We start from the raw sequence: 24,055 nt of genomic DNA on the forward strand, positions 1-24,055 counted from the left end.
TGGGTGAGACAGAACAGAATGCAGGCAGAGGTCCTGATCGTTTCCGCATATATTTGTGTGCTCAGGTTCTCCTTGCATTAGACTTGGCCAAAGGCAGAGATAAGATCAGGGATTTGGATTAAATTCTGTATTCTCTGAGTCATCTCGCTTTTCAAATGCTGTTAGTTTGGTTGTCTGTCAGAACTGTCAAATAATTTGTCTTCCAAATGGGCTGTTCTTTGGAATTTCATTCAGAAGCTGGAGCGCTAGACGGCTGTGCTGCTAATAAGTTGTTGCGTCTCACTTTCACTCCAGCTTTGCTTTTCTCTGCTTTATGATGCCAGGTCAAGACTTCCCAAACTAGTTCTGCCTTTTCAGCTGTTTTCTGTCAAACACGAGCACCAGGGGGAGAGGGAAGACAAGAAAAGAAAAGAGAGAAAGGCCCACACCTTCCACTTCACTTGTAGTTCTCCCCGGTGGCAGCAATTGGGGAGTGTCCAACCTTTTCCACACTCACAGAAACCCCTTGTGGTGTCCCAGAGCCAAGTCCTCAAGGTCCTAAACACAATGCTCTGGGGTCTCTCCTCAAGCTTCTAGGTTCTGACAATGCCAAACTCTTTTGTTGGTTCCCCCAAGCCCTAGGGGTGGAAGCTGCTTTCTGACATTACCATCTTGGAGTTACCTCGGGGTCTCCTTTTTGTTTGTCAGTCTGCCAACACCTGTTGAACCAACTCCCTGTAGCTCAAACTTGAGCCAGCCTCAGAATCTCCTGAAGGGCTTGTTCAAATACGGATGGCCATCCTCCCCCAGACCCCCAAGTTTCTGATTCAGTGGGTCTAGGGTAAGGCCTGAGAATTTGCTGCTTTATCAAGTTTCCAGCTGATGCAGATGCTGCTCATTTGGGGACTCCAGTCTGAGAACCACTGCTTTACATTCCATTCCTTCTGTTAAAATCATGTGTAATGGTTATCAGTAAAACAGCACACCACCCAGATCCACCAGTTTGGTTTTGGATGTTTGGTGAGCAGAAGTAATCCCAACTCTCTCTTCTCATCTGGACCTTCACCTGTGACTGAATCACTTTCTCGTTCTGTCTGCCCACACCCTGAGCCTGTGCTCTTGGCTCTTCTGCCCCGATTGCAATGCCTTTGGCCTACGTTTATGATATTCCATCCCACTCCTCACTGGCTCATGTCCTATTGCTTCAAAGCGCCTGTTCTGCCAGTTCCATCTCATCTGAATTCTGATTGCTGAAACCTGTTCTGTCTAGGTGACCAAGTAAATAGCTCTTTTCTAGGCTTGCTATTTCAAGTCAGCAAATTCATATTGAATTGTCCACTGTGTACAGAGCTTCATGCTGAACGCTTTTGTCAGAGATACAAAGATGTGAAAGACTTAGACTCTTCCCTTATAGGGTAATCATCTGTACAATTTAAAATGGTATTATATACTTGTGACAAATATAAAGAAATTATTAGCAGAATCTCCACTGGAGGATATACTTTGGTTGGGTGAATAATGTGATTAGCAGGATGTGGATGGGGTGAGACCCCAAGCAGGTGTGCACAAGTAACAATGAACAGAGGTTACACTGCAAGTGACCTGTTAACTACAGGGCTTTGTTTTATAGAAAGAAATCTATACACGCTTGTGGCAGGGGTTGAATTGTGTGAGAGAAGGGAGTAGTGTCAAGAGCAAGAAAGTACCTTGAGCCTGGTGACTGGTGGCTGGCAGCCAAAGGGCAACTTCGAGAGAAAAAGAAACAGTCGAATAGAGATTTTCATTACATTGTTTGCTTTGTGTGAGTTGTTATCATTCTGTATCTCTCCATGAAACCATCAATAAAATTACTTGCCTCCCAGGAATCTGACAAAGTGTTGGATCTTTTTGCAAATTTAGAATGGGTTGAAGTCAGAGATCTCCTACAGAACAGCTACAGAGATCTCCTACAGAACAGCTGCATATAAATTATAGGCCGGGCGCGGTGGCTCAAGCCTGTAATCCCAGCACTTTGGGAGGCCAAGACGGGCGGATCATGAGGTCAGGAGATCGAGACCATCCTGGCTAACACGGTGAAACCCCGTCTCTACTAAAAAATACAAAAAACTAGCCGGGCGAAGTGGCGGATGCCTGTAGTCCCAGCTACTCGGGAGGCTGAGGCAGGAGATGGCGTGAACCCGAGAGGAGGAGCTTGCAGTGAGCTGAGATCCGGCCACTGCACTCCAGCCTGGGTGACAGAGCAAGACTCCGTCTCAAAATAAATAAATAAATAAATAAATAAATAAATAAATAAATAAATTATACACACATTTTTCATTTTCTCATCTTTCTCCTTCTCCAACCTGCAGATAGTAAGCACCGTTTGGCACTGACTGGGTTTTATATTCTTTTCCATCAGCCCTGGCTATTGAGTAACACATGTTTATTGATGAACTAATTTCTGGCTTTAGAGTTTATCCTTGCCCAGATACACTTAGCATTAGGCTACACAAAGTATCTACAGACTTGAACATGGCTGCTCATACGTGGGAACACTGGCCCTTTACTCTTTTTTGATGCCATTTATTTATTTTTTATTTATTTTTATTATTATGTATAAATAATAGCACATTATTGAACACTGAGAAATATTGATAAGTATGAGCAAAAATAAAAGTACCCCATAGTGTCATGGGTCAGAGACAACCACAACCAACACACTGGAGTCTCTATTGTCTATCTATCTATCTATCTATCTATCTATCTATCTATCTATCTATCATCTACCTATCTATTTCATATATATATATATAGTCCCCATATAGACATATAAGTATTTTATATGTATATTCTCTATATTTTATATATATGGTCAAATTAGGTTCACAATGTTTATATAAGTTTACATACCACTTTTTCCATGTAACTTTTTGAGATAAGCATTTATCCTCTTGATTACATCTTCAAAAATATAATTTAATGTCAGCATCATAGTTATTCATATAGACTCCCATAAAGTATTTATTGAATTCCCTACTGTTGAACAAGCGTGGTATTTCCACAGTTTTTGTTATTATATATGATACTACAGTGTACATTCATGTATATATGTTAAGATTATAACATATATAATCTTATGGTTTATATAATCTATATATAATCTATATATAATCTAACATATATAATCTATATAATCATATATTTAGGTAGATCGTCTTTTTGACATATTGAAAAGCACATTTGTCTTCAGAGGTAGAATTTTGTACTTACCTGAAATGAAGCTCAAAAGGTACAACCCTAGGGGACCATGCAGAGTTTCAAAGGGTTTTCCAAAAGCATTGTACATGAAGAAGGCTGTCCCCACCATGGTTAACACAATAAGGATGGCAGAGAAGAGAATGACATTGACATGGATGCTTACTGGGATCGCTTTGAGCAAATCTGGAAAAACTGAAGATAAGACAAAACTAGGGTTAGAAGAAGTTTCATTAGCAGTAGTCTGCAAGTATAATTTTAAAAATTCAATCTCTCTTTTTAAATTTCAAACATCACTACAATCCTTCTGATGAATACATTCTCACTTACTAACTTACAAGGGGTTTACACAAAGGTTTAAAGATAGGATCATTTTATAGAGTGTACCAGTAAAAATTAGCAAAGAGGAGATTTGAGGTAATTTATTTTCTGAGCTTGGTCGTATGTAATGATTTAAACAAATAAGTGCTGGCTTTATAACCCAATCTGTACATTTTAATAATCAAGCTTTTAATGACCTTTCTCAGTCATCATTTAAAAAAAATCTATCTTAACTTGCAATGATATTTTAAGTTTGGAGATATCTGGGGTGTTCAAACATCAGGAAGTTTTCATATTTACTTTGTTAAAAAAAAATTGTTTCTAGTCTACACCAAGATTAAAGAATGGAGATATTTTCAGTCAACTTCAATATTTTAATGTAGCGCAAAGCTGTGGGAAAGTAATTTCTGGTACTATGGGAAATATTTCCACGTAGAAAACATGCCAAATCTATTTCTAGATTTTGTGTTCAGGGCAAGTTTTTCTTGTTTGCAGAGAAAGCAAAACCCTACATTTTAGGGTTTCTTTTTTCTGGTGAGGCATCAGCATGCTTGGCCTCAGCAAATCTGGCAGGACCAATCTGGAGAAGTTTAATTCAGTTTATCTTAGTTCTCCAAACATGTATCAAGTGCTTAAGTTATTTACTGAGCACCTACTGTGTGTCAGGCATTATTCTAGGTGTTGGAAGTAGAGCCATAAAACAAGATGGACAAGGTTCCTGTTGTCTCACAGAGCTTATAACCTAATGGGAGAAGACAGACCATTAGAAAGTAAACAAACAAATAAACGCGATAGCTTATCTCCAAAGATGGCCGCAATCAATGCTTTTCCCCCTTTTATACATGTGTCGCTTCTCATTTAAGAGGTAGAATTTTTTCCCCAATGCCTTTGAACTTGGATTGGTCTTTGATTGCTTTGACCTCCTGAATATGGCAGCAGAAGTACATTGTGCCAGTTCCAGGCCAGTTTGATAAGAGAACTGGCAGTCTCTGCTTTTTTTTCTTTTGGAAGCTTGAGTTGCCAAGAAGTCCAGGCTACTCTTCTGGAGAGAAAGGCTGCCTGGAGGAGCACTGAGGCACCAGACACACAAGGGAAGAAGCTGTCCTGGATGTCAAGCCCAGAAAAGATGACTCCAACCCAGTTGCTATGTAACTGTAACAGTTAGGAGAGGCCCTATCAAGAACTGTCCAGGTGAATAAGTAAATTTTTGTTTTAAGTCCCTGAACTTTATAGGAGAGCTGTTATCCAGTGGTAACAATGATAGAGGTGTAGAAATTTTAGGCAGACAGAGGCAGGTCCGTGGAAAAACCTCACTTTTGAGCTGAAAAGCCTGAAACCCGCAGCTCAAAGTGAAAACTTCCATCCTTATGTGCCCATTCTTTCCCAATTGGTTCTTTCTGAATAATGTCTTTTTACTAATAGAGTGTTGCGTTTTCCAAAATTATGTATGGCCTGCCCCACCTCCTATCCTCTGCCTATAAACACCCCAGACTCAGCCAGTAGAGAGGAGAAGTGACTGGACATCAGAGAGAGGCAACTTGACTTCAGAGATGGTGGCTGGACATTGGAGAGATGTGACTTGACTTCAGGGGAGAGTGACCTGCCCTTCCCATTCCCTTTTCAGCTTCTTCTCTGCTGAGAGCCACTTTCATTGCTCAGTAAAATTCTCTGCATTCAAAATCCTTCAGTTCATCTGTGTGACCTCATTCCTCTTGGGCAGCAAACAAGAATTCAGGATGCACAAATTGTGGGTACCCCAAAAGACTGTCACCCTGGCCCTTTGCCCTCACTGGCAGAAGGCAGCCACCCCACGTGATGAAGCAAAAGGCCCACTGAGCTGACAATACACTGCTGTCTGCAGATGGCGGAGCTAAGAGAGCATTGTAACACACACACCCTCTGGGGCCCTGGGGTGACAGGCACCCCCACCTGGATGCTTCTGCAGGGCCTGCATGGAGTTTGCTCCTGACAGCACTAAAGCAGCCAGCTGGTTCCTGCACTCATTCACTCGTGGGGCAGGCTGAGTAAATGGGGCACCCCTGTTGTGAGTCCCGTGAAGGGGTCAAGAAAATAGCCTGCATCAACAACAAGATAGTTTCAGATAGTGAAACATATGATAGAGAAATAAAATAGGGTAATGGGATTTTGAGTGATCTCTGAGTGGATGGGGGTGGTCAGGAAAGTGACACGAGCTGACACCTGAATGTTGAGAAGGAAATCACCCCTTGAAGATCTAGGGGAAGAGCTTTCCAGGGAAAAGAAGCACAACTGAGGCAGGAATGAGCCAGTGCAGTAGAGCCTGGTGAATGGTGAGGAGGTGGAAGTGGATTGTTGTGCTGGGATCAGATTGTTATACCCACTGGATCCTGGCCTATTGACCATGGCAAGGAGTCAGCTTTTTATTCTAAATTTATTAGGAAGCCACTAGAGAATTTTAAGTAGGAGAGGGACATGGTCTCCTTCATGATATTAAAAAATCTTTCTGAATGCTGACTAGTGATCACAAGGGGGTGGGGAAGGACAAATGTCCAGAGATCTAAGGGAGGTTATTTACAGAGGTGAGAGATGGGGGTTCGCCTACAGTGGGAGAGGCTGTCAGATTTGGGATACATTTTAGAGATGGAAGATAGGACTTTAAAAAAAAGAAAAAAAAAGAGGAAACCAGGCCGGGCACGGTGGCTCACGCCTATAATTCCAGTACTTTGGGAGGCCGAGGGCGAGCGGATCACAAAGTCAGAAGGCTAAGGCAGGAGAATCGCTTGAACCTGGGAGGCAGAGGTTGCAGTGAGCCAAGGTCCCACCACTGCACTCCAGCCTGGGTTACAGAGTGAGAATCAGTCTCAAAAAAAAGAAGAGTCAAGGATTACTCCAAAATTTTTGTCCTGAGCAACTGAATAAATGGTGATGCTGTTAGCTGAGATAGACTAGTAGAAGAGACAGGCTTGGGCACCAGGATGGGAAGTGATGCAAGAGTTCTGTCTTAGATGTTTTACATTTGAGTTTCCTTAAAACCTCCAAGTAGAAATGTCAAATAGGATTTATGTTTCTGGAGGTCCAGGCAGAAGACTGGGGTGTTTAAGAGGACTGGGACTAGGGTAAGGCAAACAAGGTGCCTAGGGTGGAAAAGGTAAGGTAGTAGTCACTCTCCAGGGCCAGTCCTGTACTTACGTGGGACCGATAAAGAATGTTTCCTTGAACTTTATGTGCTAGGTGCCTCCATGACCTCTCCGTAGTCCTAGCCCTGGTATTTAACCCCATTGGAATAGACATCCCAAGGAGATGAACCCAGGGAGAAGCTGCAGTTCAAAAGAGAAGCCCTGGAGCTCCCCCATGTCTACAAGCACAGAAAAGGAGAAAAGCAAACCAAGAAGAATGGGAAAAGAGTAATTTGTGAGTTAGGAGCAGACCCAGGAGTGAGACAGCAGGGAAGCAAATGGAAAAAAAATGTTTCAAGGAGGAGTAAATAGTCATCTGTACAAATGCATGTTTCATGGCCACAACACTCTACTCCTGACCACATGCTGGAAGGGGGCCAGGAGAGAAAGTTTGATTGGTTCAGAACAAGCCCTTCACCACTGCTGGGTGTAACTAACTAACTACACATGTACATACATGTAATAAGCTTAGTGCTATCCAGTAGGGAGCATCCTCTTCGTAAATACAGAGGTGTTTGGATCCTGATGGTGTTTACCAGTGTCCTCACTCAGGAGTCATGGGCAGGTCATTTGACTGCTGAGTTTTAGTTGCACTACATTTCCTTTATCTTCTCACAATCAGAAAAATGCACATTAAAATTATGAGATACCATTTTCAACACATCATGTTTACAAAGATGAAAACATTTAGCAATATCCTGTGTTAGCTAGGGTACAGGGAAATGGGGACCCTTGTGCATTTTTCTTGGGAGTGTAAATTGGTATAACCTCCTTTGAGACAGCTGGGCAATATCTATAAAGCATTAAAATGCACATATCCTTTAGCGAAGCAATTTAACTTTCAGGATTTTATCCCATGAATATTTTTGCACATGAATCCAATAAAGTATTACAAGGATATTCATTGCAGCATTTTTTGATAATAAGAATAGGTTGGAAATGACGTACATGTTTAGCAGTAGCATATTCATACAATGGAATATTAGCCAATGATTACAAAGAATGAACCAAATCTATAATAACATGTATGGAATTATTCATCGAAATGTGATGTGAGGTGAAAAAACAAGCCAAATAAATGAAGACATATGTGCACCATTCTGCTATTTGGGAAAAAAGCCAAAAGGGAATGTGAATAATAATAAATATTAATAATTATTTAAGCACTTATCTGATTTAATTCTCTCAACAGCCCTATGAGATAGGTACCATTACTAAAAACTGAGGCACAGAGGCCATGTACCATGCCCAAGATTTATACTTACTGGCATAATAGGAATTTGAATTCATGTTCTCACTCTTAACCACCTTGTTACAGCAGCCTTAGGGACTGGCATGTGTGTCTAGGCAGAGACTATTTCTACAAAAGTGGTAACATTGCTTCTGGGAAGGGAGACTGAGGAACAGTTAATCATGTACCTTTTTGTACTAAAATTTTTTTTTCACTTTTCTGCAAGCATTGTCTATTCAATGAATACATAAATACTTTTTTTTTAATAATTGGAAGGATAAATGAAGACATAAAAATTCCTGACTGTTATAGATTAAAAGAAATTTAAGAGACATATTAATAAAATGTAATGTATGGCTATTGTTTCTGAATCTGGTTTGTGATTTGAACAGACCGATTCTAAGGAGATGATTTTGAGATAGCGAGCGAAAATTGGACATGGACTGGGTATTAGATGATATTTTATCATTGTTATAGATTTTATTGGTTATGTTAATGGTGTTGTGGTTGCACTTTAAAAAGTCCTTATTGGTTAAAAATGATACAGATGAATGGATGGCTGGATGACTGGATGAAAAGATAAAAGATAAAATATGTAAGGACACCCATAGGCCTGAAATAAAGGGACGGAGGAAAAACTACCAAGCAAACAGAAAACAGAAAAAAGCAGGGGTTGCAATTCTAATTCCAGACAAAAAAGACTTCAAACCAACAAAGATTAAAAAAAGACAAAGAAGGGCATTACGTAATGGTAAAGGGTTCAATTCAACAATATCTAACTATCCTAAATATATATGCATCCAATACAGAAGCACCCAGATTCATAAAGCAAGTTCTTAGAGACCTATAAAGAGATATAGACTCCCACACAATAGTAGTAGGAGACTTCAGCACTTCATTGACAGTATTAGATCATTGAGGCAGAAAATTAGCAAAGATATTCAGGATCTGAACTCAACATTGGACCAAATGGATCTGATAGACCTCTACAGAACTCTCTACCCAAAACCAACAGCATATACATTCTTCTCATCACCACATGGCACATACTCTAAAATCAACCACATAATTGAACATAAAACAATCCTCAGCAAATGCAAAAGAACCAAAATCATATCGAACACCCTCAGACCACAGTACAATAAAAATAGAAGTCAAGACTAAGAAAATTGCTCAAAACCATGCAATTACATGGAAATTAAACAACATGTTCTTGAATGACTTTGGATACATAAGGAAATTAAGGCAGAAATCAAGAAGTTTTTTGGAACTAATGAGAACAAAGATACAACATACCAGACTCTCTGGTAAGGCAGTGCTAAGAGGTAAATTTAAAGCACCAAATGTCCACATCAAAAAGTTAGAAAGATCTCAGATTAGCAACCTAACATCAGAATGGAAAGAATTAGAGAAGCAAGAACAAGTCAACCCCAAAGCTAGTACAAGACAAGGAATAACCAAAATCAGAGCTGAACTGAAGGATTCAGACACGAAAAACCATTCAAAAGATCAAGAAATCCAGGAGCTGGTGTTTTGAAAAATATAATAAGATAGATAGGCCACTAGCTAGCCTAATAAAGAAGAAAAGAGAGAGGATTCAGATAAACACAATTAGAAATGATGAAGAGAATGTTACGACTGACCCCACGGAAATAAAAACAACCGTCAGAAACTACTACAAACACCTCTATGCACACAAACTAGAAAACCTAGAAGAGCTAAATAAATTCCTGGATACAAACACCTTCCAAAGACTGAACCAAAAAATTGATTCCACTTCTAAAATTATTATTGGTCTATTTAGGGAATCAGTAATAAATACTCTACCAACTAAAAAATCCCAGCACCTGATGACTTCACAGCCAAATTCTACCAGATGTATAAAGAAGAGCTGGTACCATTCCTACAGAGCCTATTCCAAAAAAAAAAAAAAAAAAAATGAGGAGGAGGGACTCCTCCCCAACTCATTCTAGGAGGCTGGCATCATTCTGATACCGAAAACCTGGCAGAGACACAACAAAAAAAGAAACTTCGGGCCAATATCCGTGATGAATATCAGTGCAAAAATCCTCAACAAAATACTTGCAAACGGAATCCAGTAGCACATCAAAAAGCTAAACCACCACAATCAAGTAGGCTTCATCCCTGGGATGCAAGGTTGGTTCAACATAAGCAAATCAAAGAATGTGATTCATCACATAAACAGAACTAAAGACAAAAGCCACATGATTATCTCAATAGAGGCAGAAAAGACTTTTGATAAAATTCAACACTGCTTCATGTTAAAAACTGTCAATAAGCTAGGTATTAAAGGAACATACCTCAAAATAATAAGAGTCATATATGACAAACCACCACCAACATCATACCGAATGGGCAAAAGCTGGAAGCATTCTCCTTGAAAACTGGCACAAGACAAGAATGCCCTCTCTCACCACGCCTATCCAACATAGTACTGGAAGTCCAGGTCAGGGAAGTCAGGCAAGAGAAAGAAATAAAGGGCATCCAAATAGGAAGAGAGGAAGTCAAACTATATTTTTTTGCAGAGAACATGATTCTATATCTAAAAAACCCTGGAGTCTCAACTCAAAAACTCCTTCAGGTGATAAACAACTTCAGCAAAGTCTCAGGATACAAAAAATCACTAGCATTCCTATACACCAACAACACCCACGCTGAGAGCCAAATCAGAAAGGCAATCCCATTCACAATTACCACAGAAAGAATACAATACCTAGGAATACAGTTAAGCAAGGAGGTGAACAATCTCTACAATAATAGTTACAAAACACTGCTTGAAGAAATCAGAGAAGACACAAACAAATGGAAAAACATCCCATGCTCATGGATAGGAAGAATCAATATCATTATATGTTATTCCTAAAAAATTACCAATGACATTCTTCACATAACTAGAAAAAAGCTATTTTAAACTTCATATGGAACAAAAAAAGAGCCCAAATTGCCAAGGTAATTCTAAGCAAAAAGAACAAAGCTGGAGGCATCATGTTACCCAAGTTTGAAATATGCTATAGGGCTACAGTAACCAAAACAGATTGATACCAGTACAAAAACAGGCACATAGACCAAATGAACAGGATAGAGAGCCACAAAATAAGGCCACGCACCAACAACCATCTGATCTTCAAAAAACCTGACAAAAACAAGCAATGGAGAAAATATTCCCTACTCAATAAATGATGCTGGGATAACTGGCTAGCCATATGCAGAAGATTGAAACTGGACCCCTTCCTTACACCATATATAAAAATCAACTCAAGATGGATTAAAAATTTAAATGTAAAACCCAAAACTATAAAAACCCTAGAAGACAACCTAGGCAATACCATTCTGGACATAGGACCTGACAAAGATTTCATGACAAAGACATCAAAAGCAATTGCAACAAAAGCAAAAATTGACAAATGGAATCTGATTAAACTTAGGAGCTTCTGCATGGTAAAATAAACTATCAAAAGAGTAAGCAGATAACCTACAGAATGGGAGAAAATATTGGCAAGCTATGCATCTGACAAAGGCCTAATGCCCAGCATCTATGATGAACTTAAACAAATTTACAAGAGAAAAACAAAAAACCCCACTGAAAAGTGGGCAAAGGGCATGAGCAGACACTTTTCAAACAAAGATGTACATGTGGCCAACAAACATATGAAAAAAAGCTCAACATCACTGATCATTAGAGAAATGCAAATCAAAACCACAATGAAATACCATCTCACTAATTAGAATGGCTTTTATTAAAAAGTCAAAAAATAACAGATGCTGGCAAGGTTGCAGAGAAAAGGGAACACTTATACACTGTTTGTGGGAATGTAAATTAGTTGAACCACTGTGGAAAGCAGTATGGTGATTCTGCAAAGAGTTAACAGCAGAACGACCATTTCACCCAGCAATCCCATTACTGGGTACCTACCCAGAAGAATAGAAATCATTCTACTATAAAAACACATGCATGCAAATGTTCATTGCAGCACTATTTACAATTCTGAAGACACAGAATCAACTTAAATGCCCATCAATGACAGATTGGATAAAGAAAATGTGGCATATATACACCATGGAATACTATGAAACCATAAAAATGAATAAGATCATGTCTTTTGCAGGAAGATAGATGGAGTTGGAGGCTATCATCCTTAGCAAACTAACACAGGGACAGAAAACCAAATACTGCATGTTCTCACTTATAAGTGGGAGCAAAATGATGAGAACTTATGAACAGAAAGAAGGAAACAACAGACACTGGGGTCTTCTTGAGGATGGAGGGTGGGAGGAGGGCAAGGAGCAGAAAAGAATCTGTACAACAAACCCTCATGACACGAGTTTATCTATGTAACAAACTTTCACAGGTACCCCCAAATCTAAAATAAAAGTTTTTTAAAAAATAAAATTCCTCAGCTCTATTAGTCCATTCTCTCATTACTATAAAGAAATACCTGAGACTGGGTTTTTTTGTTTTGTTTTGTTTTGTTTTTGTTTTTTGTTTTTTGTTTTTTTGAGACAGAGTCTCACTGCATTGCCCAGGCTGGAGTACAGTGGCTCCATCTTGACTCTCTGCAACCTCCACCTCCCAGGTTCAAGTGATTCTCCTGCCTCAGCCTCCCAAGTAGCTGGGATTACAGGCACCTGCCACCATGCCTGCCAAATTTTTATATTTTTAGTAGAGATGGGGTTTCACCATGTTGGCCAGGCTGGTCTCAAACTCCTGACCTCAAATGATCTGCCTGCTTCAGCCTCCCAAAGTGCTGAGATTACAGATGTGAGTCACCACGCCTGGCCTGAGACTGGGTAATTTTAAAAGAGATGAGGTTTAATTGGCTCACAGTTCTCCAGGCTGTACAGGAAACATGGCAGAGTCAGCTTCCAGGGAGGCCTCTGGGAATTTAACAATGGTGGTGGAAGGCAAAGCCGGAGCCAACATTTCACATGGCCAGAGTAGGAGAAAGAGTGAGAGGGGAGATGCCACACACTTTTAAACAACCAGATCGCGTGAGAACTCATTCACTATACAGTACCGAGTGGGGACAGTGCTAAACCATTTATAAGAACTCTGCCCCCATGATCCAATCACCTCCCACCAGGCCCCACCTCCAACAGTGGGGATTATAATTCGACTTGAGATTTGGGTAGGGACGACATCCAAACTCTATTATCAGCTCTGTTTGGAAGACTGCAGTAGTGGCAATGTGGATGTTAAAGGTCGCAGATGCTGACCTCCTGTTGTCAGTACTTGCAGTTGTCCACTATGCCCCATCTTCCGGCAGCATAGCAGTGTTATACTTCCGGCAGCGTGGTTCGTCTTACAGAATGGATCCCAACCTATGATGGCTTGATTTTTCAACCTTATGATGGTCTGAAATTTATAAGCATTCAGTAGAAACCGCACTTTGAATTTTGAATTTTGATCTTTTCCCAGGCCAGTGATATGCGATAGGAAACTCTCAATGCCGGGCAGTGGCACCAAGCGCAGCTCCCAGCCAGTCACAGCATCACGAGGGCCAGCAACCGGTACTCTACAGTGTCCTGTGTTGCCAGGTGATTTGGCTCAGCTGTAGGCAATGTGTGTCCTGAGCACATTTAACATAGGCTGAGCTAAGCTAGATGTTCGGTAGATTAGGTGTATTAAAAGCATTTTCAACTTAACGATATTTCAACTTATGACGGTTTACCGGGAAGTAACATTATCATAAGTCGAGGCACATCTATACTACAATAACCTGCCTTCTGGAGTCTCCCTTACACTCAGTCAGCTATTGACTTTGTTTTTACTAGCAGTTGTTAAACAAACAAACAAACAAACAAACAAACAAACCCCGATTCCATTCATCTCCCCACCTGTTAAAAAGATAGCTACTTCATCATCTCTGATAGGGTGGTTAGGTTAAGCCTGTCCTAAAATTGAGGGTTGTTACCAAATTGAAACAAATACAGAAAGAAGTTGCACTGATTTGCCTCCTAGAAAAGCCAAAAGCTAAAATAAATTGTCATGTGGTGCAGTTAAATTTTTGTGAAATCTCTGAAATTCTCACTGTCGTGAGAACATGACCCAGCAGGACACTAATCCCTGCATGCTATATTTACACTTCATCAGGTTTCTTCTTCTTCTTCTTGTTCTTTCAATCAAAAATCCCCGAGTCTGTAATGATCAGCCAGAACTCTGGTAACACCCTTCTGTTTTCTGACCAACACTAATATGACTTTTCCTTGGTTGAAGCTGAGAGCGGACCATTCAAATAAATATTGAGAGTTGTCACTTTAATGATGTTGGATATTGTGTATCTAGGAGGTAGATTTGCTTGGTCTTTCTGTTCTTTTAGATTTAGGATTACAACACAGAAAAAGGATGTGAACATTTTGATCTGTGGAGGAGTTGTCATTGATCCAGCAAGTCACTTCTGGTCTCCAGAAAGTATTTGATTAGCTATTGACAAGTGAAAGGGAGTTATTTATCAAAACACACAGCTGATGCCACATTAGTAACATAACTTTGTGCATTCAGAATTACCCTCCCTCTCTTTCATTCTCTTATCTTTGATTTATTCACTCTATGAGTCAATGTTTCTAGGTGTCCTCATCCTTAAATCATCCCGGACCCCTAATTGCCCTTTTCTCTCCATTATCACCAAACTTCTTCAAAGAACAATATGCAAGTAATAACAGTAAGGAAAAAAAGCCAATAATTATAAAACGTTTGCTATGTTTCAAGTACTTTTTTTTTTTTCTTTGAGATGGAGTCTCGCTCTGTCACCCAGGCAGTGGGTGGAGCCCACTGCAGCCTCCACCTCCAGAGTTCAAGTGATCCTCCCACCTCAGCCTCTCAAGTAGCTGGGATTACAAGCATACACCACCAAGCTCAGCTAATTTTTGTATTTTTAGTAGAGACAGGGTTTCACCATGTTGACCAGGCTGGTTTTGAACTCCTGGTCTCAAGTGGTCCACCCACCTCGGCCTCCCACAGTGCTAGGGTTATAGGCGTGAATCATCACACCCTTCCAACAAGTACTTTATATATATATATATATATATAACATAAATTAGCACATTTAATTCTAACAATATGAGGAAGGTATTATTTTATCCTTAAAGTATAGATTTCAAAAAACCAAGGCACAGAGAAGTTAAGTAATTTGCTCAAAGTCACACAGTGGCATTGATTTTATTTTTTCCTTGCTATTTTTAAGATTAAAGTAAATTTAGCAGAGCATAAATAATCCCTTTTTAGTGTACAGTTCTGTGAGTTTTGACAAATGCATACAGTTGTGTAACCACCACAATAATCAAGATGTAGAACAATTTCACTATTCTAAAACCTCTCCCCACCCCTCCCAGGACGTTTTGCCCCTTTGCAGTCAACCCTTCCTCTACCCCCAGGTCCATATGTGTAGCTGTAAGAAGCTGCCGAGTGTTTTCCAAAGTGGCTGTACCATTCACCTTCCCACTAGCAATGTACGAGAGTCCTACTTGTTCCACATTCTGGCTGGCACTTGGCAGGTTTTCTAAAGTGGTAGCCATTTAATAGATACGTAGTTTATCTCAGTGTTGTTTTAATTTGCATTTCCTAAGTGTCTAATGATGTTGAGCGTTTTTTTTGTGAGCTTGTTTGCCTTTCATAGGTCATTTTTGATGATGTGTTCGTATCTTTTGTGTATTTCTTATTGGATTGTTTATTACTGAGTTTTGAAAAGTCTTTTTGCCTGCTAGATACAAACCCTTTATCAGAAAAGAAATTCACAAATATTTTCCCCGTCCATGGCTTGTATTTTCATTCTCTTATCAGTGTCTTTTGAAGAGTGGTTCTTATCTTTATGAACTCCAATTTATCAAGATTTTTCACATATCAAGTTTCAAATGTCAAATCTAAGAATTCTTTGCCCGATGCAAGGTCACAAATATTTTCTGCTATATTTCTCTCCTTGAAGTTTTTAGTTCTAGGTTTACATTTACATCTGTGATCTCTTTCAGGTTATTTTTTGTATATAGTACAAGTTTGAGTCAAGGTTAATTTTGTATTTTTGCATATAGATATCCAATTGTTTCAGAACGTAGAAAACTGCACATAGACTTAACATATAACCCAGCAATCCCATTGCTCGGTATTTACCTAAGAGAATTGAAAACATGTGTCCACACAAAAATCTGTATGCACATATTTACTTTATTCATATTTGCCAAACACTGGAAACAACTTAGTATCCATTGACAGGTGAACGGATAAACAAGCTGTGGCCCATCCATGTGATGAAATACTAGTCAGCAATGAAAAGATACTGCTACTCACAATAACTCGGACAGATCTGAAATAACTATGCTAACTGGAAGAAGTCAGACTCGAGAGGCTGCATGCTGCATGATTCCTTATATATGACATTCTGGAAAAAGCAAAATGATAAGGACAGAAAACAGATCAGTGGTTGCCAAGGGGTTGGGGGTAGGAGAGGAGATGAACCAAAAAAGGGACAGAGGGAACCCGGGAGGGTTGGGTGCATTCTATATCTTGGTTGTGGTGGTCATTATAAGCCAATATACATTAGTCAAAATGCATTAGTCTAATGCATACATTAGTCAAAATGCATCCTAAGAAGGATGAATTTTACTGTATGTAAATTATGCCTCAATAAACCCGACTGAAAACAAATCAAAGCTGGGTGGAAAGAGGTTTGGGAGGAATTCGGGGCAATGGAGATAAAATAGTAGTAGCAAGAGAGGGTGATAGGACCCGGTGTGTTTTTGTTTTGTTTTACTTTGTTTTTAGAAGTTGAAAGATGCAGGTTGGCAATTGAAATAGAATTTCAAATTCGCTTATTAAAAGAAATTAATCCAACATACTTGGGGGATTGTCAACATGTTACATGGACACTGACTCCCATTTAATAGTAGGTTTAAAGTTCCAGATTTGGAAAAAGAATTTATTGCACACCTGAACATGACAAAGCTCTTTTTTTTTTTAAAGCAGAGAAAGGGGATTGAAGGAAGATGAATTTTCTTCCTACCCTGTTTCTGTTAGTTTGTCCCAAAGCCTCACTGTCTATAGAGGACCTTTTTTTATGAACAACATTATAACGATAAAATTAAAATTAAAATTGGAATTTCACCCATACTCCTAACCAATATAAAAAGCAAAATTTTTCTTTATTTTTGTTCCTTTGAAATCTTTGTTCATCTTACTATTTCCTATATTACTATTATCTCAATGCAGTTTTGAAATCACCTTCTGTTCTTTCAACTCAGAATATAAGCACTTTCTGTGTTATACATATTGTCTTCATAACTATCATTTAGATAACGCATACGTTTTTAACCAAACGGATGCCCTGCAATCTGTTAGGTCGTCTTCTATTGGTTCCGCATTACAGCTCATGCTTCCAGGAACATCTCTAAGCACATACCTTTTTCTTTTTTATTTTGGAGATGGGGGATATATGGGAATAACCTTTTTGGGTGAATTCCCAGGAAAGGGATTACTTGGGTAATGGTGCTTTCTAAAAGAACGCTAGTTGTGGTATAGATACAAGGTAACCTCAAGAACATGAGTGGCATTTTGTAACACATATATATATTAAACTCTACTTTTTCAGCCATGACTCAAAGCTTGATTCCCTCTCCGTGAAGTCTGGAAAGCAGAAATTTCTGACTAGATACCTAGTCAGAACAGAGAGCTAGAAGAAACGAGTCACTGGATTCTCTATCCTAGTAGCAGAACAGAAGGCACCTAAGCCACAGGAGAGAGAAAGCAGAAAAGGAAATCCACGCTGCATACCTTGGCATGCAGAGAGAGGCTGTCATACCCTCATTACTCAAGTCTGCTATTACGAAACAGAGCTGAGTAAGTCATAAGTTAATGACTTGGAGTGAAAACAGTGATAGGGACGCTCTCGTAGGAAAGCTGCCCTCCTGCAGTCATTTGGTGGGGGCTCTATTTTTTGGGATGTGACCCTTGCCTTCCTGCCTTTACTCTCCTGCTCAAATGAGGACCCCTGAGCCTCTGATCTGTGGGCCCCCATTCTGCAAAGCCTTTTCTAGTTTTTTCCTCTCTATCCCTTGTCAGATATTCCAAACCTCCCCTGTTCTTAAGGACCTATCACACTCCACCTCCATTTCTTTCAGCCTATGAACCTGGCTTATGAAGTGCTCAAACATATTTTGTAAACTAAACTCTCTCATTTCACAGAGAAAGGTGAGGCTATCATGAAATGCCCTCAACTTGGCAGAACTCCATTGCCACCCATCTACACCTTCTTCTTGGTGTATACCCAACCTTCCCTTTATTCTTAGTGAAATAAATGTTTTCTCCTGTCCAAGCCAAGGGTGGCCCTTCTCCCTGTACTTTCAGACTCATCCTTTCTCATCTTTGCAGGGACCTTTCTAATTCACTATTTACCCTCCCATCTGTCTTCAGTCTTTTCCTCCCTACTGCTCTATCTTCTTAGTACAGAATTATACTCAAGGTCTTCCCGTTGTATACACACACAAACACACACACACACACACACACCCCACCCACAGCCTGGCCTTAGGGTTCCTCTATTTCCTGACCTCAGTCTTTCCCTTTTATACCTGCAACCCTTATCTCTGAGTCATGATCTCCCAGTCCCTCCTTAGCTCCTTCAAGGACCTCCCTTCCCCACCACTTCATCAAGACTGCTTTGGAAAAGGTCCCCTGTGATATTCTGGCTGTAACATTCAAAGAACCATTTCCAGTGTCTCTCATTTGACATCTCTGTGGCATCTAGGCCTGTTGACTGTTACTTCCTTGGTGAAGGTCTGTCCTTCCAAGGTTTCACCTCACTAACTCTCCCCTCAATCTCCTTGGCAAGTCTCCCCTCTCTACCCATTTATAATAGTGTTTTCTAGGACACATCTTTGTCTACCTTCTTTTTTTGGCAGGGGGAGGGACAGAGTCTCGCTGTGTTGCCCAGGCTGGAGTGCAATGGCGTGATCTCAGCTCACTGCAACCTCTGCCTCCCGGGTTCAAGCAATTCTCCTGCCTCAGCCTCCTGAGGCTGGGATTACAAGTGTGCACCACCACATCCAGCTAATTTTTGTGTTTTTTAGTAGGGACGGGGTTTCACCATGTTGGACAGTCTGGTCTTGAACTCCTGACCTTGTGATCCACCCACCTCAGCCTCCTAAAGTGCTGGGATTACAGGCGTGAGCCACTGCACCTGGCCTTTGTCTACCTTCCTGTTCAACTCCCTTCCCTAGGAAATCTCATATTCAGTTATGGTTCCAACTACTGCCTCTAATCTGCTGATTCCCGCTTCTCTGCCTCTACCCCAGGCCTCTCTCAAAACCTGCAAATTGGTGTAACTGATGGACATCTCTGGTTGATGTTCTGCAAGTGATCAAATTAAACATGACTAAAAATAATTTCATATTCCCTCTCAACTTTTTCCTTCTGTATTCCTTCTCTCAGAGAATGTAACAATGGTCTATCCAGCAGAAACCTGGGTTCATCTTCTGTCATCAAGTTCTGTTGGTTTCTGTTTTGAATATTTTGGAAATATTTCCCTTCCTTTCTATTTCTTTGCCAATGCTTTGGTTTGGATCCCCAAATATTGGAGGAGCCTTATGACTGGCCCCCACTTCTCTTTTGGTTTTCTTCCAGTCCATCTTCTGTCCCATCACATAGCTGCTTGCCTTCCTTAAAAGGCTTCCTGTTGCCTACAAGATAAACTTCACTGCCTGAAAGCAAACACAGTCTGTCCTGTTCTGGTTCCTGCCTTCCTCTCCAGTCTTACCTTTTCCCTCCTCCATGGTCTCACGCATCGTCAGTACTAGGGCCACAATAAGTTCTTCATGAATTTGCTTATGCTGTTCATTTACTTAGAATGTTTCTTCAATGCCATCTAGTGAAATCTATCTCATCTTTAAGAACTTTCCTCTGGTTTTCTTATGGCTATTCCTCACAGACAGTACCTATTCTTCTTGGAGTTTTTATAACAAATACAATAATTGTGATAATAATGAGTGCTGCTTCACCATCTATAGCTCATGGTAGGATTTGCTCATCTTGACCTCTCTGCAGTTAGATGTGGCTGTGTAACAAGCCTTGGCCAATAAAATGTAAGTGGAGGTGGCATGTGTCAGTTCCAGGTCAGAGAATTTAATTGCCAGTGTGAGAGCCTCCACAACTCTTTCTCTGTTACAGTAACTGTCAACATTCCAGATGGTGGCTGTATCTTGGAATGCAGCTCCAGCCATTCTCCAAAAAATATGAACCGTGAGCAAGAAACTCATCTTTGTTGTTTCAAACCTATGAAGTTCAAACTTACTTGTTATTAAAACATAACCCAGCCTATCCTGAATGATATGCTAGTATAGCTCTCCCAAGTGGCTGATCATTTCTGAACACTTCTGCTTAGATTCTGGGTTGTTGAACAAGTATCGTCTAATTCCTTTCACATTCTCAGAGTCTACCAGAAGGCTTAGGCACATCATGGGCACTCAATAATCTTTTTAGGGGAGGGAGGGGTGAGAGCATTGAAGGCACATAAACTCGTTAACTTACAAATAATTTGTCTCACATGTCAAGTAATGCTATTTTCAATAGGTTACAGCCGGGCGTGGTGGCCCACACCTGTAATCCCAGCACTTTGGGAGGCTGAGGCAGGTGGGTCACCTGAGGTCAGGAGTTCAAGAGCAGCCTGGCCAACATGGTGAAACCCTGTTTCTACTAAAAATACAAAAATTAGCCGGGTGTGGTAATGGGATCCTATAGTCTCAGCTACTCGGGAGGCTGGAGCAGAAGAATCTCTTGAGCTCAGGAGGTGGAAGTTGCAGTGAGCCGAGATTGCATCACTGCACTCCAGCCTGGATGACAGAGTGAGACTTTGTCTCAAAAAAAAAAAAAAAGTTTACTTGAGGTTAATAAGAATAAGATAAAAAGTGTTTTTACTGACTGCTAAGTGTGTTCCTTTATTATCTGCCATTAATCTGAGTTTTATTTGATATCTCTAAATGTATGGCTTTCATTTCAGTTGCCTTAACATTCATTTTACTTCTATCTGCTGGGGTTTTCTGTTATATTTTATTCTGAAACTTTGTTATCCCTTTATCTATTACTGATTCCAGTCATATCTGTTATCCTACAAATCTTAAAAATCCTAGTAAATTCAACCTAAGTCTATATGTAATGGCATTAACCAGGAGTCTCAGGCAGTTGGAATACAATGTACCACCAAAAGCACAATGGGTAGAGGGGTCAGTGGAGAGCCAGGCATTAACTGCGCAGCAGCATGGCGGGTTGGGCAGAACGTGGCTTTTGGAGTCAGGGAAGTTTGAAATTCATCTGGTTTTGCCATTTAGCATGCATGTTAGTCTCTATATCTCAGTTTCCTTAACTATCAGCATAGATAATAATAGAAATAAATCACGGAGCTTACAAGAAACACAAGCGAGATCATTTATGTGGAAGATTGCTGTTAATTTTAAGTAATTGTCTAAATATTTTTAACATCGTGAGAAGAGCAGAAGGGTTGTATTTCCCCTGAAAAGAGTGAGGAATGTAAGAACTAGATGTGGTGAGGGTCCCAGGAGGAATCATTGAGGGTGGGTAAGAGGGATTTGGCCCACAGGTGGTCAGAGTACAGGTCTCCGCATTGGGACAGAGGAATACTCCACAGGAGTCCTTGGAGTACATGCAATTCAGGCAAACTTTCTATCTTGCAGCTCAGTCTTTTACTTTTTTTCCTGACCAGGTAGGCAACTATTGCTATAAATAATGCTGGAACTTTGGATTTATGGTTAATTACTTATTTGAAACCAGTCACATACTTTCCTCACTGTCTGATATATTGCTCTCATTCTTGCTTCTATTTCCCTTGTGCAATTTCTTGGACATCCTCTGTAATGGCTGGTCTAAAATGATCTTTGGACTGATAACACACCTCTAAGGAGAACCCCTGAGAGTTTCTTTGGAAGGAGCAGAGCCCTTCCACAGGAGACAGACAGATGGAGGTCAAAAGTTAACTTTATTTCTGATAAAACTGTTAGAGAACATAGCTTAGATCTTCCATCAAGTTCCCCAAATTAGGCAGCTTCACCCATGCAGTCACAGACAGGGCCAGATAGCTGAAGGCCTCCCTGTCAAGGACAGAGCTGACTCCTTTAACCCAACCAGTTGGTGAGCAGGCTCCTGTAACTGGTGGGCAGATTTGGAAACAGGGGAAGCCGCTGGAGCTGACAGCCAAGTATGCTCAGTTTCTTACTGCAGATTCATCAATCAGATTGCTCATTGCCCTGAGGCCAGGTGGCTATGGACAAAGCAAAAGACCTTCATGAAAATGGAAGCGAAAGATCCCGGCTTAATTTTGATCAGAAAACCCCCCAACTGTGTGGAAGAAATGCTAAATACTGCTCCTTCCCCCTCCCCTCCTCCTTGTGGCTTCCCCCTTCCCTAACAGTAAGGGCTTCTAACTCTTGACCTCACCTGTGTTGGCCACCATCCACCTCAGTCGTTCTCAGCCTTGGCTGCACATTAGAGTCCCCTGAGGAACTTTTAAAGCATTCCAATGCTCAGGTCCCACCCCCAGCGATCCTGATTCAATTGGTCCAGGATGGAGCCTCAGGATCAGTAGTTTTAAGGACTCCCCAGATGATTCTAAAGTGCAGCCAGAGTTATGGACCACTGATCTAATAGTTTTGGTTTCATCAACCTTTTTGCCTTCATCTGGCCAGATGTAAAATGCAGAAAAGGCCATCTGTGAAGCTCTCAGAACTAAGGCAGCCTCTGATAATGATGTCAGCAATGGTGCAGCAATTTCTTCCTAGATTAAAGCTCTAAAGGCAGTTTCAGAGGTCCTGTTTTTCGTCTCAACTTGTCCTTCTCTACATAAAAGGATGTGTTTTTTATAAAAGTATTTGGCCTCTTGGTGCTCAGCTATTCATTTTCTTGAAAGAGAATAAGAGGGAAGATTTCTTTCTTCTTACAGAAATGCTCTTGATCTGACTTTCCCCTCAGCCCATCTGCAGCCAGTCATTATGAAAATCCAGTAAAAGACATTCTCTGACATCAGCTCAATGCATTCATCTCCTTTAATATCACCCATAATCTCACACTTAGGTATTGAGCCAAGCTTCCAAAGGCTATGTGGTCAGGTTGAATGAAATCCATGACCCCAGAACTTAAAAGAAGGAGACCTGATGGTATGATAAAACCATTCAAAATCTGATTTTCTCAGCCCCTTACCTGAATTTCTCTCAGCTGAAGTGTATCCACCTCACTCAAGCCTATTCAGAGGCAGTCCCATCAGTGAGTCTTAATCACCCATGGTGGCTTAGGGACGACATCTGCTGTGGCACATATGTATCTCTGATAACAGAACCCATTTAACTGCTCCGAATCCACAGGGGTATGATTATGTTGGGGTAATAACTTCTGAGAATGGCTTTGCCACAGTTATAACATGCTGAGAGGGAGCGAAATATGAACCCTGCATAAATTAGTCTACCAGGTACAAAGTTTGCTATTAGTCAGTTCTATCATACCTCTAATAAGAGTGTATATCACCATAGACAGTTGTGTTTAGCTGCATGATGAGATGAGAGGCAAATTTGTCAGTTTAATGTATATCAGTTTTGTTTTTTTAAAAATACACCTGTAACTTTATGAAAACCTTAATATATTTCAGAGATAAAAATGAACTTTTGTTTTTATTTTATTTTTTTCAAACAAGATTTTAATTGATGCTACAATTCTGTTCCCTTGGCTCTTAATACAATACTAGTTTTTGAAATGAATCAAATGCTTTGTGCCTGCTTTTCTTTTAGTCCTTGACTCTGTTTTAAAACTGTTCACTCCACCTCAGGAAAGAGTCTGCCATTTTGGAAATTTCTGTGGTGAAATCGTTGCTGTGGTCAGAGTAGCTAACTTTGAAGATCATACCATGAAGATTTTAGTGGGCAGTGATCTTAAATTAGCTAACCACACATGTGATCAGATATCTCTGCCTTACACCTAAACTGCCAACATTAAGGTAATATAATTACATAACCCAAAGATTGATCATAAGTATGTGACTTCCTCAACCAATATTATTAAACAGGCCTGACTTGGCTATTTTACCTTGCGAGGATCAAAGATTAAGATTTAGACATCAGAATCACTAAAATGTGA

The 24,055-nt window shown here is 40.3% G+C and overlaps 1 protein-coding gene across 1 annotated transcript in view; it reads right to left on the minus strand.

Annotated features, from left to right (window-relative positions):
• LOC105463693 (clarin 1) overlaps positions 1-24,055 on the minus strand; it is a 43,590-nt gene that overhangs the window by 10,055 nt on the left and 9,480 nt on the right. Inside the window, exon 2 of the mRNA XM_011710907.2 lies at positions 3,229-3,408. Within this exon, the coding sequence (XP_011709209.1) occupies positions 3,229-3,408 (180 nt within the window). The remainder of the gene's footprint in view (positions 1-3,228; positions 3,409-24,055) is intronic.

Source organism: Macaca nemestrina, chromosome 2 (genome assembly GCF_043159975.1).
Source record: "Macaca nemestrina isolate mMacNem1 chromosome 2, mMacNem.hap1, whole genome shotgun sequence".
Classification (NCBI taxonomy): domain Eukaryota; kingdom Metazoa; phylum Chordata; class Mammalia; order Primates; family Cercopithecidae; genus Macaca; species Macaca nemestrina.